The sequence below is a fragment of the Gymnoscopelus braueri genome, assembly GCF_963280865.1.
Source record: "Gymnoscopelus braueri genome assembly, chromosome: 1".
Lineage (NCBI taxonomy): Eukaryota > Metazoa > Chordata > Actinopteri > Myctophiformes > Myctophidae > Gymnoscopelus > Gymnoscopelus braueri.
In genome coordinates, this window is record NC_137603.1 from 33,836,484 (window position 1) to 33,856,483 (window position 20,000).

Consider the following 20,000-nt stretch of genomic DNA (forward strand, 5'->3'; position numbering starts at 1 on the left):
TGACATAAATGTTTTATTTATATTAAACAGTAGTCTTGCAGAGTTTCAAAGTGATATGCATCACTGCATCTGCGTCTGTACATAGAGCCTGGCTGTAAACCTGCTTATTGTCTCCGTCCGTGTGTCCGTCCGTCCGTCCTGTCTGTGTGTTACCACCAAATCTCCGGCACCGTTGGCCTGGTCGTTGCGAAACTGTGCACACACACTCCCTGGATGCCAATTCAGAACCTCTGCCTCAAATTTTTCACATGGGCCTGTTATAGCGCCACCAGGAGGCCGATTTGTGCAAAACCCATTTTTTCCCATTACTCCTACAGTTTTTAACCAAACCTCATGCAAATCGGTACACAGTATCTCTATAGTCATGTGATCAACCCTGATCAGTCCGCTTTCCCATATTCCATCCTCATTGGCTAAGGTTACCATCCAAAGTTTGCAGGATTGGTCCGTTTTCAACAAACTGCCTCAAATCATGAACGCAGCTTGCCATTTCCATAAAATTGCACACGCACATTCCCACTAGGCCGAGGAAGAAATGGTACTTAAAACTTTTCACATCAGCCTCATGGTGGCGCTATAACAGGCCGATTTGCATTTTTAACTATAACTGCACCGATCTGCGTGAAACTTTGCACGCCTACTCTCTAGAGGCCAAGGAAAAACATCTGCACTGCATTTTTCACATCTGCTTTTTACAGCGCCACCAGGAGGCCGACTTATGTCAAATACATTTTTGGATATTAATCCTTCAGATTTTATCCAAACATCACGCAAATCGGTACACAGTATCTCTATAGTCATGTGATCAAGACGCATCTGTCCGATATTTCATATTCCATCCTGATTGGCTAAGGTTGAATTCCAAAGTTTGCAGGATTGGTCCGTTTTGAACAAAATGTCTGAAATCATGAACGTGGCGTGCGATTTCCGTGAAAAGTTGCACGCACATTCCCACTAGGCCGAGGAAGAAATGCCACCCTTTTCACATTGGCCTATTATAGCGCCACCAGGAGGCCACAATAACTAACCTGACCTGGCGGAGACCTGTGCTCCGAGGAGCACTTTTTCTAGTTTGCCATCTTTTCATTGTTTGGGTACAGTAACTTTGGTTTGATCTACACCTAATGTTTGCCTAAATGTAATGTTAGTTTCAACAGCATACTGGTTATAAGTAGCCTACAATATGATGTTGTATCACGTTATGTGAAGGCCTCATGGGTGTGTGTGTGTGTGTGTGTGTGTGTGTGTGTGTGTGTGTGTGTGTGTGTGTGTGTGTGTGTGTGTGTGTGTGTGTGTGTGTGTGTGTGTGTGTGTGTGTGTGTGTGTGTGTGTGTGTGTGTGTGTGCAGGTAGCCCATCCACATCGAGGGTAAAATTGTGTTTTAATATTGATGCCCCTTTCATACATTTCATATTGTGACGGCCCCCTGGGCCTTTGCTATAGGGTTATGTGTGTGTGTGTGCCTTTAACATTCCATTGCAGTGCTGGGTTGGAGGGTGGAGGCTGAGATGATCAGTGGAAGGGGAGACACCTGGCCAATTGTCTCCTCACACTATAAAAGCCCCACTCTACAACAGTTCTCGCTCTTCAGTCCTCCCCAGGTCACAGGCGTGTGGCCACACAGGAGAGCGTGTTTGTGTTTGAGTTCCTTATGTTGAGTTATTAGATTCAGTTCCAGTGGGCAGCATGTTTCCCTGCCTTTATGATTTGGAAACTTGATTTATTACTTGCTTATAATTATTTCACTATTTGGTAAATAAACATTACACTTATTTATGTATTCCTCCGTGTCGTCCCCCCTTTTTTGTTATGGTCTTTGAGCCAGACTGTAACAATATGTTTTTTCATGCACTTATGTGTTACCCATTTCCTATTCTACATTCTGTTTTACTTATTTTAATTGCAACATTTATGAGCCTGCACAAATTTCACCCACTCTTACCCTGTGAATGTGATGTGACAAATAAAGATTGATTGATTGATTGACATCTGCTGTTGTGATTTTCTTCCCGGCAACATGTAATATGGGAGAATTCTGAGACACTGTATACATGGTGGTAGTTCATCTAAATTCTTCAAGCCGAGGAGGGGGACCAGACGCTTGTGGTCTGTTTCAATCATAGAGCTATATATTCTGTAGGCCTATAGAGGTTTCAATGTGGAAGTCCTTTCCAATGAGGAACTCTGCAAACGGCTAGAGACACTTTTAAGTACTGTATGTATTTGTCTCATCAGCAACAACTCAGCAGGAATGGCGAATAAATGTAACTTGGAAAGACACTCTCGAACAAACCACACAGTGAACTGAGATTAAATTGAATGTGGCATGGTTGTTGGTGCCAAACGGGCTGGTAGTATTTCTGCTGAACTACAGGGATTTTCATGCACAACCATCTCTGGGGTTTACAGAGAATGATAAAAATGGAAAAGTATCTAGCAGTTCTGTGGGCGAAAATGCCTTGTTGACGAGGTCAGAGAATGGCCAGGCTGGTTCAAGCTGATAGAAAGGCAACAGTAACAGACAGTGCATAAGAGCATCTCTGAACGCACAACACGTCGGACCTTGAGGCAGATGGGCGACAGCAGCAGAAGACCTCATCAGGTGCCAGTCCTGTCAGCTAAGAACAGGAAACTGGGTCTACAATTCACACAGGCTCACCAAAATTGGACAATAGATGTTTTGTGGTCGTCTGATGACTCAAAATTTGTACTGCAAAATTCAGATGGTAGGGTAGCAGAGACAAAAATCAAATAAGTAATAAATATATTAAAACAATTTCAGCGTACTAAATAAGTAAAATAGTGTAGAACTAGAAATGAGGAAATTGCACAATCAAAGGCTGTGATGCTTATAGTGCCATAAGTAGGTGTTACTTACTTTGGGGACTGAAAATGTCAATGCATTATGCGATCACACTGTGCCAGCAAGAACAGTCCATGGCATTGACAAACAAAAACAACATTACTTGTTGAAACAGTTCGCCACAGTCAGCGAGCCATTTGACACATTGCTGAGGTTTGTAGATTTAGTTTTAAGTTTGTTGTTGTAGACTAATTGTTTTAATAAAAAGTTTTTCTGAGTTTCTTTCATTTTCCTAAATTTTCTCGTTGAAGAACTTCCTTTTGGCATTTTTGATCATGTTGTTTACTAAATTACATATTTTGGTTGGTGAAGCCCATGACGATCGCAGATAAATCGATAAAATACATATATGCTAGTCTTGAACCAAGGCTAGAGTGGTACAGTATCTTCCAGCATGACAATACACAAGGCATGAGGGGTCATCGAATGGTTTGATGAGTATGAAAATGATGTGAATCATATGCTATGACATTCACAGTCACCAGATCTACCCAGAGCCATTCAAGGAGCGTTACGTCACCTCCGTCCACTTTTTACACACAGTTTACGGAATGCATTGGAGTCTATGGCCGTTTGTAACTACTTCCAGTTTACATGAACCACGTGACCGACGCTGTTTCTGCCCCCTCAGAGCTGGAAACTTATTTATTTTCTTTTTGCCTGGCGCAGGATTTTACTGACTGCATGTCATGCATTTACAGTGCTCTAAGCTCCATGCACCCACTGAAGCAGGCAGACGTTGGCGGCCTACAACCTGCTGACCTTGGGCTGCACGGCTTGAGGTGGGTGAGGGTCGGCCAATGGGAAATGATGATCCTTCCCACCGTCGAAGCTAACCAGTGGTGTCCCACCTACGCCAATCAGAAGGGACTTATAACCCTTGACTGTCAGCTTCAGTGTTGTTTCCTCACTCATGCACAAGTGAGGCTGGCGAGGCCTCTCCAGGGCGTAAGCCTGGGCGGAGCATATGAGGTCTTGGGGTGCCCGGACGTCAGAATCCACCTCTCGGCCTTGCTGACTACTTGACCCATAGATGGGGCAGTGGTTAGCAGACGCCAGGGCATGTCCAAGCACAGGGACCTGGTTTACTGTGTGTGACATTGGAGATGCTGTGTACTGGCAGAGGGACACTTACTGTGCGCACTCAGCTTCTCTTTTCACCCCCGCAAGGCAGGGCCGGACTGGGACCAAAAGTCAGCCCTGGCATTTCGGTCCGGACCGGCCCACCGGGGGGGGGGGAGAGCGTTTCACTGTTTCAGCCCAGCCCTGCACATGAACTCTGCAGCCGCACTGAGGCCCCTGCTGGAAAGCATCCCAGCCCAAACATTAACGTAACTAATAATTGGGCCGCGCGACCCGGAAATTATTATTATTATTAAAGTAGCAAACAGGGGCAGGATGCAACATGCAGTATGAAACATGCACTAACTACAAGCACTTCTACAACAATACTGCTACACACACTCTGCCGCACGCCGTAGCCATGCCGCATCCCATCCAGCCACCGGCCTTGGTAGGTGCCTGAGAGATGAGAGAGAGAGAGAGAGAGAGAGAGAGAGAGAGAGAGAGAGAGAGAGAGAGAGAGAGAGAGAGAGAGAGAGAGAAAGACAGACAGACAGACACAAAAATAAATGTGATACCATTCACCACAGTGTATGATAGCACACACACATACACGCACACGCACACGCACACGCACACGCACACGCACACGCACACGCACGCACACACACACACACACACACACACACACACACACACTCCCACTTCCCCTTATAGGTGTGAACGTTTCATACTGTACATACAGCTGTAAAATTTGGAGTGTTAATTTAACTATGCGAGTTTATAATGAGTTTAAAAAAAGAACCACTTTAAGACAAGAGTTAAATGAACACTCTGGATTTTGCGGTGTAGAATGATAAAAGTGAGCTTTGAACTTTCTTTCCAGGACAAGGGACCACAACCCTCTTGATACAGCAAGGTATTGTACTAATATCTCTTATTTGCTGTATTATATTCAACAGAGAGGCACGAATAATGCTGTTAGTTAGTTTCAGTACAAGTCAAAGTTTAGTCACATAGATATAAAGTGTAGATGAGTTTAAGAGCATAGAAAAGATTTACTGAGACAGAAAAACAAGATGCTGAACTTCATGTGTTTAAGGAGGGATTACAATATACTGTTACTTGTAGGCCTACTAATAGGAACATATAGTATTAGTAAGACAAGTTGTTGTAAGCTCAGCAGCTAGAACCTATAAAAAAGGAAGGAATCAGATTGAACCCAGACATGTCTGGGTAGAAAAGAAAAAGCATTGAGAAAACATATTGGAACTGTTGATCTTCCGGGCATTCTTTACAAGTATAAATCTTGAGTGACCATGGGTTTTAGATGATGCACACCGTATTTTCCATTAACCTGATTCTTAAAGATAAAGAACCTGGGTGTTGAAAGTCAGGCCAAACCAGTTATTTAAACAAAAAACATTTTTATCATGATAATGTGCCAGTGCTATAAAAACAGCTGTTTTATGGCCAAAAGATAAATCAAGATAATGAAAAGGATCCCATGTCATGATGACAGCAAAGAATCCTTTCAAAAGGGCATTTGAACAGTTTCAGTGTATTATTATTTGCATCCATGACATAGGATCTAACATTCATTTAGACTTTGGATTCATGAGGAATTGACAGTACTATATTTTTTCGGATTGATATCGCTGATGATTTTCCAATGCAATTTGGATGGTGTATTGTATTGTAGTGATGTTTATCTGAATCTTTTTCAGTTTATGACTCAAAATTGCTGGAGCAGAATCATGTTCAATGATTATTGTGACCACCAGTGTCATTTTTATTGTTTCAGCATGCGCATCTTGGTTGCTGTGCTGCTTTTGACCGTTCCTGTTCTCGGTCAGTTGTTCTCTGATTTAAATGAACAATGGGACGAGTGGAAAACCAAGCATCACAAGGTTTACCGAGATCAGGTAAGATACTGAATACTTTACATTCTCTTATTTTGTCTCTCACATGCTCATACACAAGTGAAACATGGCACTCTGAATGAAACCAAATCAAATCTATGTAAAAAAAAAAAACTCTATACTGTACATGTTATCTTTGAAGGCCTTAGTTATACTCTTAACCTTTCACTTCTATTTCACCTCTGTGATGTAAGAGTAAAACGTCCGCTGTGTGAAACGAACGAACGCACGCACGCACGCACGCACGCACGCATGCACGCACGCACTAATCTGTCAGTGTGTGCATGTTTCAGGATGAGATGGTCTACAGGAGAATGGTATGGGAGAAGAACTTCAAGGTGATCCTGACCCACAACCAGGAGGCTTCAGCAGGACTGCACACCTTCACCATGGGACTCAACCACCTGGCTGACATGGTACGTCTCCTCACCCACAACCGCACCCACTTTCACTTTGAAACATAAAAAAAGCAAATCACGCAGATTCTTGCGCGACACTCTTGTACGATGAAGTAGGACATTAATTTACAATAACACATACAACATGTAAATGTGTATACAAGGTTTCTGCCCGACAGCAACAATGTATTTATGGACACCCTTTTTTCTGTCAAGACAACAGAGGAGTTCAACACACAGATGAATGGTTTAATGCCGGACGACCACATTGATTCAAAAAACGCGACCTTCAAGCAAGTCAGTGGCTTTCAATTGCCTCGGAAAATGGACTGGAGGGAGACAGGCAGGGTCAGCTCTGTCAAAAATCAGGTACACCACAGTGTGAGAGAAGGGGATAAGCTATTGAGCTACACTGTAAAATCCTGAGTTAATTTGACTCAGTGTAAACTATTGGCTCTCTTCGGGTAACCCAGAACCTTCCATAACCAGAAACTTTCCAGAACCTGTGAAGTTCTGAGATGTTTTGTAGATCTGCTATTTTTGCTATTCCCAGAACTCAGGGTTAGTACCACCCCATGAGCAGGGCCCGAATTAGGTTCTGAGGACCTTACAGTATGTGAAACCGAGCCATAGCTTCTGAAAAGAATCCAGAACCAGTGAAACACGTTTCACGGCATGGTTCACTTATTTCTAGTAGTTGAGAAGAGCTATATCTGTACATTTTGCTGTGTATTAGTGACTGCATGCTGAGGCAGTGATTCTCAACTGGTTTTGCACCTGGACCCAAATGCTGCCTTTCACATGAAGTCAAGACCAAACATATTGAATAACACAACATGCCTCATTATGTCTACGACCCTGTCAAGATTCGCTGCACTGAAATGTTTGGGTCCGGGACAGTGGCGTCAGTTCAGTAAAAGCTAGGGTATGGCAGGGTTAACTATCTGGGGCGCGCGGCGAAGCCGTGCGGCCCCTTTTTTGGGGGCCCCTTTTTGGGGGGGCCCTTTTTTTTCTTTTTTTTTGGGGGGGGGGCTTTTTCGGCCGCACGGCTTGTCTGCTGCGGGGGTTGCTGTGTCAGTCTTTTTACCAAAAAATGCATGCAGAGAGGTCTGCTTCCTTTTCATTTTAACTCACTGTTCACAAGTAAATAAAACAGCCTGTCTGCTATTGAAAAAACGCGCCTCTGTGCTTGCTAATTAACAATAATGCATTGCACCTGTGTTGAACCTGGGATTCCCAGGCTGGGCCTGGGAATATACCATTTGACAAGATAGGGGAGAATAGGGGAGATACAAGCAGTTGTGAAGAATGAAATACCCTGTGAAAGCAATCATTTTGCATTGGTAGTTATTTTACTGAAATGTAATAACAGAATAATCAACGCAGATAGACAGAGACATTCATGGATTTATTTTTCATTAAAAAAAGAAAAAAGAAAAAATATATAATATATATATATATATATTTTTTCTTCCTGGAGCCAGGGTATGGCAGCTGCCATAGCCTGCCATACCCAATTGACGCCTCTGGTCCGGGACACTGGTTGAGAAACACTGCTTTAAAAGGTGCCTATAGTGGAATTTGACATGAATGGTTTTGTAATGTCTCACTTTCTCTCTTCCTTCTTTGTGACCACAAACACAAATCCAAAGGGAAAGTGTGGGGCATGTTGGGCCTTCGCCGCTGTGGGGGCTCTTGAGGGCCAAATGAAGAAACCAACAAGTATTCTTATCCCGTTAAGTCCCCAAAACTTGATTGACTGCAGCAACGGCACCAAGTATGGAAACAAAGGCTGTGGTGGTGGATGGACATACAAAGCATTCAACTATGTCATCTTAAACCAAGGCATCGACTCAGAGTGGCTTTACCCCTATGAAGACAAGGTTAGCTTCACTACATAATATATGTATGACACTCATTGGACATGGCTGTAATTTTTCCTACTGTACATATTCTTTAAAGCAAAGAAGCAAATATGTATTTTCTTATCAAGGCTTATTTATCTTGAACCACAGTTAAATGTACAACCTTCTTATGCCAATAATGCCATCTTCCCTGTTTGACTATATATAAACATCTATCCTAAAATGCAGATCTGTTTTATTGTGTTATTGTGTTGCGTCTGTTTCACACATAGCCTATGATGTACCACTATTGACAGTGTTAAAGTAATTGCAATGTAACGAAAGGAAAGTGTGAGTGTAATTGTTCTTGTCTGAATATGTCACTTGCAGGAAGGGAAATGTCGCTACAATAGGAGGCGGAGGGCTGCAAACTGCGTTGGATACCAGTTCATTCCTGCTGGCAATGAGAATTATTTGAAGTATGCTGTTGCAACGGTGGGGCCAGTAGCTGTGGAACTTTTTGCCAATCTGACAAGCTTTAAGCAGTACGAAGGAGGTACGTTCCATACACTATTCATCTACAGTAACAAGACTATAACACAAGTAGGGATAACCAGTGAGCAGACAGTAAATAGAAACATAATAATGATTAATAGGAAAGGAGACAAAAAAAAGGGAAGGGGGGGGGGGGCAAACTGTTGCTCGCGCCATCTTATTTTTTTTCATATAGAATAACTATGACAACTAGACATATGTTTGACATGCATTTTCAGCTGAACTAGGACTTCATTTACCTTTTCTATATTTTGAAACACTATGGAGTGAGTGGAGTGAGACCAGTGTTATGATTGATTAAGAAAAAGCAAACTTTAACCCCTACAGTACAAATTTCCCAGACAAATAATTGATGTAGCCTCTACATACTGTAATATGAAAGCATTATGAAAGTTCCACGCACTTACAACTCTGCGCACTAGTTGATCTCTACTATTGCCATCAACGGTAATGCTACAAGTACTGCTACATATAGCTGCAGATTTAACATTAACATTGTGAGCAGATGTTCATTCTCAGGATCAAAGTATGTACAGACGTGATGTTTAGAAGATTTTATTGACTGTTTTCATCTCACTTTTCCTATACACAACCTTTGTTCACATCAGCTGCATTTTGAACCATTTTAGGTGTATATGATCCAGTAGACTGCACCTCTAACCAACCAAACCATGCTGTCCTAGTGGTGGGCTACGGGACAGCCAAGGACTATGGTTCAGCCAAAGGAAAAGACTACTGGATCGTGAAAAACAGGTGAATAATTCATCTTAAAGGAGGAGTTCACCCAAAAAATGACATATTTTCTATCAATTGCACACCCCATGAAGCCTTGAATTCATGGATTTATTTTTGTTTTTGTGGGATTCCTAAGCCAATAATTTGATGACCGGGTGTGTATCCGATAGGAGACACAAATAATCTACTTTGTGTCTCCTACCGGATACATTAGCCGGTAGGAGACGGGAATCAAATTATTGGCTTAGGAATGCCACAAAAACTAAAATAAATGCATGAATTCAAGGCTTCATGGGGTGTGCAATTGATAGAAAATAAGTAATTATTTGGGTGAACTACTCCTTTAATGCTAAAAATGCTCCTTCCCATTCTAATTGGGAGTTTGAGTCCAGCATTCCAAACCTGTACAGAAAAAGTCAGGTGCAGGTCACCTTTTGTGATTACCCAGACTCTGAGCCGACTCCATTTTGGAATCACTAGAATCTCTCAGGACTCACACCGGCTGAGTGCCTCTGGACCGATTGTGGCTTAATTCATTAGATGACAGATCGGGCTGATAGGTTAGCAACGGAACCGGGGAGGTCCGTTCAGCCCAAACGTCTCTCTCTCTCTCTCTCTCTCTCTCTCTCTCTCTCTCTCTCTCTCTCTCTCTCTCTCTTTAAATCAGTTTAAATTGGCTTTGTTGGCACAAGAAAACACACGTTTACATTGCCAAAGCATAAGTGGAACAAAACAATCAAAACAAAAAAGTATAAAGTAGGGCTAATTTGTTTATCAATGTTTTTTAAATAATCTAAATCTACAAAGTAATTTAACTTACAACTCTAGACACGCTGACGAAGGCTGGATAGCCGAAACGTTTGTCCTTCATTGTAAACTAAGACATGGAGAAGAAATAATTGAAAAAACTCATCTTGTCATTCTGACCCATCACTTTTGTAAATGACATAAGTATCTAGACTTAAGAATTGACAGATCCTTGGTTATGCTCTGGCTTAAAAGAGATTAAAAGATCGAAGGTACAGTAGAGGCCAGAGCCTTACATGAATCAGTGGAATTTTAACATCAGTTCTAAAACTAAGCCTTTTTGTCAGTCAGTGGAGAGAAACCAAATATGTGAACACAGCATGTTTTCAATGTCAATCTATAATCAGCTGTTTTATAATTACAAACACTCAAACTATGTATGTGTTATGTTTCCAGCTGGGGGACTGACTGGGGTGAAGAAGGGTACATTCGAATGGCCAGAAACAAGAACCTCTGTGGCATTGCCTACCGAGCTGTCTTCCCCATAATGTGAAGTTGGGTTCACAGTTTCCCAAGGAGCTTAGGAAAAGGGTGTGTGTTAATTCGGGCATCACTTCCTGTTGTCACTCATTCAATTAATTTGAGGGATCAAATCAGTCAACAATAATGTGGGAACAGGAACACAACCTGACAGAATTCAGAAAATGAGTCTGCCTACATCCCCTACAAGATCTTCCTCCACACAGCTGATTCAAATCAATTAACAAGCAAGCACCATGTAATCCCCATACAGAGATACAGGCGTCACAGCCAGTGTTGCCATGTCTGCTTATTATAAGCATATTGTAAATATTGCTAGTTGCAGGTTGCGTTTTTTTTGGGGGGGGCTTGTTTCTAAGTGTAGTTACTTATTTGGGCTTGCTTTCTAACGTTGTTTAAACAAGTGGTTCCCAAATTTTTTCATGCCAAAGACCTCCAAATTAATATCTAATTGTCCGCGGACCTCCATCTGAAAATATTTGTGCCAGCCAGCCAGGGACCCCCATACAAGATTTGTGTTGTTAAAATGTTCAAAATATCCAAAATATTTCACTTTATTCTCAATATTTTTGGAAAATAACAGATCTACAACCTCGCAACGTGTCGCTGTGAGCTTGTAAAGAGCCTGCTATTTTCAAATAGCAATGTAAATTGGTAAAACACAGCCTAGTCGCTTCTTTTGGGCTTGTTTTCATAGAAGTGACCGCTTGTTTCTATTGCAAAATCTGGCAACGCTGGTCACAGATGCAACAGCAGCCAGTCAGAATGAAACACAGGACAGGAATTAGACTACAGCCAGAGCCGTATAAGAGAGTTATGACACTAGCATTGACTCCCATTGTAAGAATGGAATACGGAACTATCTCAAGGAGATAGTTCCAATGTTTGGAACTATAGCCCATAGCAGCCCGCTTTGCGGTGAGATCAAAGTGTGACTTTACTCTCGACTCTCTTCTACACTCTGACTACAGCTAAGAGCAAGTGTCAAGAGCCATTGATCATTCATTTGAATCAGCTGTGTGGAGTGGAATGAGCGACAACAAGAAGTGATGCCCAAAATTCACGCAAGGGCTCATGGGACACTGGAAACTTGTGGATTCAATTCAGGATGATTTATTGTCATGTACAGCACAGCAATATCTGGGCAAAGTAGCCTATAGAATATTTTACCGTATTAGAGTATCAGAGTAGTATTTTACATACTCTGTGATGGAATGTTGAAAAACAGTGTACCTTTTTTGCTTTGTATTTTTTGTCAAATAATATATCACAATAATAATACTTCCACTAATATGTATTATTGGTAGTATGTATGGGTATATTAGATTAATTATACCCTAAACAGTTTGTGTTAGTTTATAGGTTAAAGGTGCAGTAACTGTTTTTTTTCTTTTCTTTTTCTTCTTTCAAAAATAAAAGTTAAATAGCTCTATATATTAATCAATATTACAAAGCGTTTGTTAAGTGACAGGAGCCTAGGGATACCAATATTATCCAGTCAGGACAGGAGAGAGAACTCATATGAGGATACAGGATAAACAAGTGAAATTGGAAGTGATGAAACAAAGAAGTGAGCAGATCACATTGGAATGGGAACACTATAAAACTGAGGATGATAAATGGGTATTGGGTACTCTCTCCTGATTGGCTGAAATTGGCAACCCACCTGAAAAGGTATTTTCTGTTTAATAAGAACTGGAGAGACCGGAAGACCCTTGTCATAAATCTGACTTTTGCTAAAAAAAAAGGTCTTGTAATAAGACTTTGTAATAAAGACTTTATTAACATTATATTACATTTATTTGCTGTGTTTTGCTTTTCTTGAAATAAAGTGCCTTGCACCTTGCAGCCCTCTATTTCATTGATTGTTCATTGTTCATTGTTCATTGTGTGTGTGTGTGTGTGTGTGTGTGTGTGTGTGTGTGTGTGTGTGTGTGTGTGTGTGTGTGTGTGTGTTGACACCTGACAACTGGATCCCGTACAAATAAAATGTTTCAGGATGCAACCACAAGAATTTTACTCTTGTGTACTCACATATGAGCTGTAACAGTAAAAGTCTTGAATGTTGAAACTGCTTACTATGCATAATCTGATGTTAGCTATACTGTATGTTGAGTGATGAAACCCCATTAAGGCAAATATCATTCATCTCCATGTATGCATTATTCCATAAAGCTCATTCTGTCATCTTTCATGGGGCCTGTAATGTTAGGAGGATGATGCAATCGCACTGTACAAGATCACAAGCTTCCTTCTTAAAAGAATATGTTGTGACTGAGTTCATGTTTAATCTGAACATTTTGACAGATTCTAAAACTGTTCAATTAAACTCTAAAATGTAGTCTTATTAGACGCTGTCATCCTGAGCAATTTATACTTAACATGTCACATCATTAATCAAATAACCCTCTGTATAAGGGTATTAAACAATAATTTTTACAGTCTTGCAAAAAAAACGACTGTCGAAGCTAACCAGTGGTGCCCCATACCTACGGCATTAAGAAAGGACTTATAACCCGTGACTGTCAGCTTCAGTGTTGTTTCCTCACTCATGCACAAGTGAGGCTAGCGGGCGTAAGCCTGGGCGGAGCATATGAGATCTTGGGGTGTCCGGATGTCAGAATCCCCCTCTCGGCCTTGCTGACTACTTGACCCATAGATGAGGCAGTGGTTGGCAGACGCCAGGGCATCCTCTGGACTCTGGAGCGCCTCTGGAGCCCACTGCTACTCCGAGAGCCCCTCCAGGTTTGCCAGGGTCCACAGGGACCTGGTTTACCATGTGTGGCAATGGAGAGGCTGTGTACTGGCAGAGGGACACTTACTGTACGCACTCAGCTCCTCTTTTCACCCCCGCAAGGAGGGCAAGCCAGCAGCGGTATAGCTGAAAGTAGACAGTAGCAAACAGGGGCAGGATGCAACATGCAGCATGAAACATGCACTAACTACAAGCACAACCACAACCACAATACTGCTAAACTGACCATCACACCCCCCCCCACACCCACACACACACACACACTCACACACACACACACACACACACACACACACACACACACACACACACACACACACACACACACACACACACACACACACACACTTCCCCTTATAAGTGTGAATAAGTGTGAATTCCCCTTATAAGTTTCCTACACAGTAAAACTTTTAGTGGTAATTTGACTATGAGAGTTTTAAAAAATTGCACTTAGAGACAAGAGTTAAATGAACACTCTAGATTTTGTTGTGTAGCATGATAAAAGTGAGCTCTGAACTTTCTGTCCAGGACAAGGGACCACAACCCACTTGATTATAGAACAAGGTATTGTACTAATTTCTCTCATTTGCGGTCTTATAATTAAACAGGGAGGCATGAATAATGCTGTTAGTTAGTTTCAGTGCAAGTCAAAGTTTAGTCACAGATATACAGTGTAGATGAGTTTAAGAGCATAGAAAAGATTTACTGCGAGAAACATGCTGAACTGCATGTTTTAAGGAAGGCTTACAATATACTGTTACTTGTACTAATAGGAACATAGTACAGGCAAGTTACCTCAATGTGAAATATGTAAAAGAGATTATGTGTAATGCCAAATATTTAACAGCAGTTAAATAGAATAATAAGATATTCAATTATATCAGAAGATTTAGTGTTGTAGGTTCAGCAGATAGAACAGAGGGAAAAAAAGGAAGGAATCAGATTGAACTGGTTAATTCTGATTGCTTACTTTGGCATATACCAAATTACATTGCTTCATGCTTTGTTTTGCGTATACATTTTATTTTGGGATTAATAATCCCTGAAATGTCAAATATTTCACCTAAATGTAGATTAGGCATTTAGCAACCAAATTAAATTGCTTTTAATGCGAAGACTGATGCTACTTGCATGCATTTACACTTTTTGTTTACAAAAGTGTAAATCTTGAGTGACCATAGGTTGAAGATGATGCACTCCTTATTTTCCAATCTTATTCAATGATTATTGTGACCACCAGTGTAATTTCTATTGTTTCAGCATGCACACCTTGGTTGCTGTGCTGCTTTTGACCGTTCCTGTTCTCGGTCAGTTGTTCTCTGATTTAAATGAACAATGGGACGAGTGGAAAACCAAGCATCACAAGGTTTACCGAGATCAGGTAAGATACTGAATAGCCTACTTTACATGTATTCACTTATTGTCTCCGCCAGGCCGAAAGGCATGACGAGAGAGTATGTTTTACCCCCTGTCCGTCCGTCCGTGTGTCCGTGTGTCCATCTGTCTGTGAGCGGCTAATCTCCGGCACCGTCGGCCCGGTCGCTGCGAAACTGTGCACACACACTCCCTGGATGCCAATTCAAAACCTCTGCCCCAAAACAGGAGGCCGATTTCTGCAAAACCCATTTTTGGATATTACTCCTACAGATTTTATCCAAATATCACGCAAATCGGTACACGGTATCTCTATACTCATGTGATCAAGACGGATCTGTCCGATATTTCATATTCCATCTTATTGGCTAAGGTTGGCTTCCAAAGTTTGCAGGATTGGTCCGTTTTGAACAAAATGTCTCAAATCAGGAACACAGCGTGCAATGTCCGTGAAAATGTGAATGCACAATCTCACTAGGCAATGCCACCTTTTTCACAATGCCCTGTTATAGCGCCACCAGCAGGTCTAATTTAGCAAAACACATTTTTGCAACAAAATGCCTCAAGTCATGAATGCACGTACATTCCCACTAGGCCGAGGAAGAAATGCCACCCTTTTCACATTGGCCTATTAAAGCGCCACCAGGATGCCACAATAACCTACCTGACCTGGCGGAGACCTGTGCTCCGAGGAGCACATTTTCTAGTTTTGTCTCTTTCACATGCATACTCATACACAAGTGAAACCTGGGCACTCTGAATGAAACCAAATCAAATCTATGTAATATGTCATCTTTGAAGGCCCCACTTATACTCTTAACCTTTTCTATTCCACCTCCACCCGAGTGTGATGTAAGAGTAAAACGTCCACTGTGTGAAACACACACACACACACACACACACACACACACACACACACACACACACACACACACACACACGCACGCACGCACTAATATGTCAGTGTGCATGTTTCAGGATGAGATGGTCTACAGGAGAATGGTATGGGAGAAGAACTTCAAGCTGATCCTGACCCACAACCAGGAGGCTTCAGCAGGACTGCATACCTTCACCATGGGACTCAACCACCTGGCTGACATGGTAAGTCTCCTCACCCACAACAGCAAAGACACATTCATGCTCCAGAAAGAAGAACAAATAATTGCTGGGTAAATAAAAAGACAGATATTACATATTGTCGCCTTCGGATGGAAACCTTGTATGTCCAAAACTGCATTAATTTACGATATACATTTATGGACCCCCTTTTTTCTATCAAGACAACAGAGGAGTTCAACACACAGATGAATGGTTTAATGCCGGACGACCATATTGATTCAAAAAACGTGACCTTCAAGCAAGTCAGTGGCTTTCAAGTGCCTCGGAAAATGGACTGGAGGGAGACAGGCAGGGTCAGCTCTGTCAAAAATCAGGTACACCACAGTGTGAGAGAAGGGGATAAGCTATTGAGCTACACTGTAAAAATCGTTAAGTCAAGTGTAAACTATTGGCTCTTTTCAACTACGAAGGGTAACCCAGAACCTTCCATAGCCAGAAACTTTCCAGAACCTGTGAAGATCTGTGATGTTTTGTAGGTTCTAGGAGTTGAGAAGAGCTATATCTGTACATTTTGCCGTGTATTAGTGACTACATGCTGAGGCAGTGATTCTCAACTGGTTTTGCACCTGGACCCAAATGCTGCCTTTCACATGAAGTCAAGACCAAACATATTGAATAACACAACATGACTCATTATGTCTACGACCCTGTCAAGATCCACTGCGATTCACTTTTTGGGCCAAGGACACTGGTTGAGAAACACTGCTCTAAAGCAATGGTGGGCAACTTTGATGATGGAGAGGGCCACTGTATTTCCACACTCACTCCAGAGGGCCACATTGCATATGCTGTCGGGCCATTCAAGTTTTGAGCTTGTAGATCTGCTATTTTTGAATTGGAATTCAGATAATTGTTTTGTTATTTTCTAAGTGGAATTCTGGAGTAAAAAAAAATGGCCCCTGGGCCACATGTCAGTTGCCCATGTATGCTAGTGGAATTTGACATGAATGGTTCTGAAATGTCTCTCTTTTTCTCTTCCTTATGTGTGTACACAAACACAAATCCAAAGGGAAAGTGTGGGGCATGTTGGGCATTTGCCGCTGCCGGGGCCCTTGAGGGCCAAATGAAGAAACCAATAAGTATTCTCATACCGTTAAGTCCCCAAAACCTGATTGACTGCAGCACCGAGTATGGAAACAAAGGCTGTGATGGTGGATGGATATACAAAGCCTTCAACTATGTCATCTTAAACAAAGGCATCAACTCGGAGTGGCTTTACCCCTATGAAGACAAGGTTAGCTTCATTACATTTGTTTATTTAGACGAGACAATGCACATTAATGAACATTCAATACGTGATCGTGAATTCAGTCAATTCATTGGACATGACCATAATTCTTTTATTTGTGTCATATTTTAGTATGTGTGACGCAGACTAACACATAAAACAGATTTGATTTTAGGGGAAATGTTTTTATAGCCAAAGAGGGTAGATGTCATAAGAAAGTTGTACATTTAACTTCAAGATAAATAAGCCTTGACAAGAAAATACGTATTTGCTTCTTTGCTTTAACCCATTAAGACCGGGAACAAATCTGTGTCATTTTAAGATTTCTTTGGCTATTCAAAAATGTACAAGTTACAATCTAAAAGCTCACACTATGAGCTTGTATATTTGCTATTTTTTGAAAAATCGTGGAAACTTTGTGAAAAACTTTGAATATATGTTTTAAGACCAACATTTTTAACTCCGATCTGTGCATCTGGGGGTCCCTGGAACAACATATTTTGAGATGGGGGGTCCGCGGCCAAATGCATATAATTTTGGGTGGTCCTTGACATGGAAAAGTTTGAGAACCACTCATATAGCGACACACGTTTTTCAGAAAACTGTTATGAACTGTTACAAATGTTAGCTTTAAAAATATATATATTCAAAGATTAGCAAAAATGTTCAAGATTTTTCAAAAATAGCAGATCTACAAGATCTTAGCTATGAGCTTGTATATCTGCTATTTTTGAATAGCCAAAGAAATATAAGAATGACACAGATTATTTTGCGGTCTAAATGGGTTAAAGAATATATATGATATATATGTATGATGCCACATTTGACAGTGGCATCATGCATAAAAGTGAAGTAAAGTAATTGCAATGAGAGGAAAATGTGAGTAATATTTCTGTGGATATGTTGTGTATATGTCACTTGCAGGAAGGGGTATGTCGCTACAAAGCGAAGCGGAGGGCTGCAAGATGCTATGGATACCAGTTCATTCCTCCTGGCAATGAGCATTATTTGAAGCAGGCTGTTGCAACGGTGGGGCCAGTTGCGTTGGCCGTTTCTAGCAATCTGACAAGCTTTAAGCAGTACAAAGGAGGTACGTTCGATGAATCTAACAAAACTATACATAACACAAGTAGTGGCCGGGCCAACCAGTGAGTGAGCAGTCAGTAAATAGACATGTAGCACTGTGCTCTTTGCCCAGTTGTATGTTGCGTGCATTCATAATGCAACACAATGATAATAATAATTGATAATTAGTAAAGCTTAAGGCGTTCAAGCCACCCCTCCAGTTAAGTCATAAGACTGGCATTTAAGAAGCGCAAAATAGGGCCCTTATACAGTACATGTGGTATGCGCCTGGATGCCACCTTTGTGATTAACTGCATTTTGAACCATTTTAGGTATATATGATCCAGAAGACTGCGCCTCTGACCAACCAAATCATGCTGTCCTAGTGGTGGGCTATGGGACAGCCAAGGGCTACGGCACTGCCAATGGAAAAGACTACTGGCTCGTGAAAAACAGGTGAATAATTCATATTAATGCTAAAATGTTTTCAAGCTCCTTATATACAGTATATTTGTCTGATGGTATTTTTTCCCCTTTTGTAATTGGGAGTTGGATTCCAGCATTCCAAACCTGTACAGATAAAGTCAGATGCAGGTCACCTTTTGTGATTAGTCTCTTAGACCAGTGGATCTCAACTTTTTCTGAATCAGGGCCCACTTGAAAATGACCCATCTGACCACTTAATGTGTTCAATGGTCAGATGGGTGCGGACGCGTGCATCTTCAGAGCATGGTTATTTAATGATCAATCAATCGATTGTGTTCCGGCTTGGATTAAAAGAGATTAAAAGATTGGAGATACTGTAGAGGCCAGAGCCTTAAATGAACCAGTGGAATTTTATCATCAGTTCTGAAACTAAGCCTTTTTTGTCAGTCAGTGGAGAGAAACGAAATGGGAACACAGCATGTTTTCAATGTCAATCTATAATCATGTATTTATAAATACAAACACTCAAACTATGTGTTATGTTTCCAGCTGGGGGACTGAATGGGGTGAAGAAGGGTACATTCGAATGGCCAGGAACAAGAATCTCTGTGGCATTGCCAACCAAGCTGTCTACCCCATTATGTGAAGTTGGGAGTCTGTTACCCTGATTTTCTATATCATTCAGGATGTATTGTCATGTACAGCAATTATCTGGGGAATGTTTGCAAGTATGTAATATTTTACTGTGACTTCTGTGATGGAAGGTGGAAAAACAGTTTACCTTTTTTTGCTTCGTCTTTAATAATAATAATAATACTTCCAATAATATGTATTATTGATAGTATGTGTGTGTATATTAGTTTAATGATACCCTAACAGTTTGGGTTAGGTTATGTTAAAGTTGCTACAATTGTTTTTTTCTTCTTAAATAGCTCTATATTCTGATAGCAATCATTACTATGAAGCGTTTGTTCAGTGACAGTGGAATACCAATTTGATCCAGTTAGGAGAGAGAACTCATATGATGATACAGGATAAACAAGTGCAATTGGAAGTGATGAAACAAAGAAGTGAGCAGACCAAATTAGTGATGATAACTCTCTCCCGATTGGCTGAAATTGGCAACCCCACCTGAAAAGGCATTTTCTGTTCAATAAGAACTGGAGAGACCGGAAGACCCTTGTTAGTGAAAAAATACTTAGAGCAGTGAATACAGCAATTTTTTTTTTGTTTAACAAAAAAAAAACAACACTTACACTGCCTATAATGGTGCATTAAAAGTTTAACAAATCGGACTTTTACTATTTGTAAAAAAAAGTCTGTATTAACATTATATTACATTTATTTGTTGTGTTTAGCTTTTCTTG

General features: G+C 41.1%; 1 protein-coding gene across 1 annotated transcript; it reads left to right on the forward strand.

The window, feature by feature from the left end:
* Positions 1–4,260: 4,260 nt before the first annotated feature.
* On the forward strand, positions 4,261–19,966 carry LOC308088439 (uncharacterized protein). The gene is made up of 19 exons (XM_080432897.1): positions 4,261–4,376; positions 4,812–4,844; positions 5,730–5,850; positions 6,141–6,263; positions 6,462–6,614; positions 7,898–8,128; positions 8,480–8,645; positions 9,274–9,397; positions 10,583–10,661; positions 13,326–13,541; positions 13,812–13,822; positions 13,950–13,985; positions 14,682–14,802; positions 15,774–15,896; positions 16,076–16,228; positions 16,924–17,148; positions 18,067–18,232; positions 18,540–18,663; positions 19,183–19,966. Exons 3-19 carry the CDS (start codon positions 5,731–5,733, stop codon positions 19,277–19,279), a joined length of 2,268 nt encoding a protein of 755 aa, XP_080289023.1. The 5' UTR covers positions 4,261–4,376; positions 4,812–4,844; position 5,730; the 3' UTR covers positions 19,280–19,966.
* Positions 19,967–20,000: the final 34 nt, after the last annotated feature.

Excerpts from the sequence above, each read along its gene's own strand:
- LOC308088439 (XM_080432897.1), top strand. The coding sequence starts at position 5,731 with ATGCGCATCTTGGTTGCTGTGCTGCTTTTGACCGTTCCTGTTCTCGGT. Across the intron at positions 6,615-7,897 it reads TCAGCTCTGTCAAAAATCAG|GGAAAGTGTGGGGCATGTTG; the intron begins GTACACCACAGT and ends ACAAATCCAAAG. Across the intron at positions 14,803-15,773 it reads ACAAGGTTTACCGAGATCAG|GATGAGATGGTCTACAGGAG; the intron begins GTAAGATACTGA and ends TGCATGTTTCAG.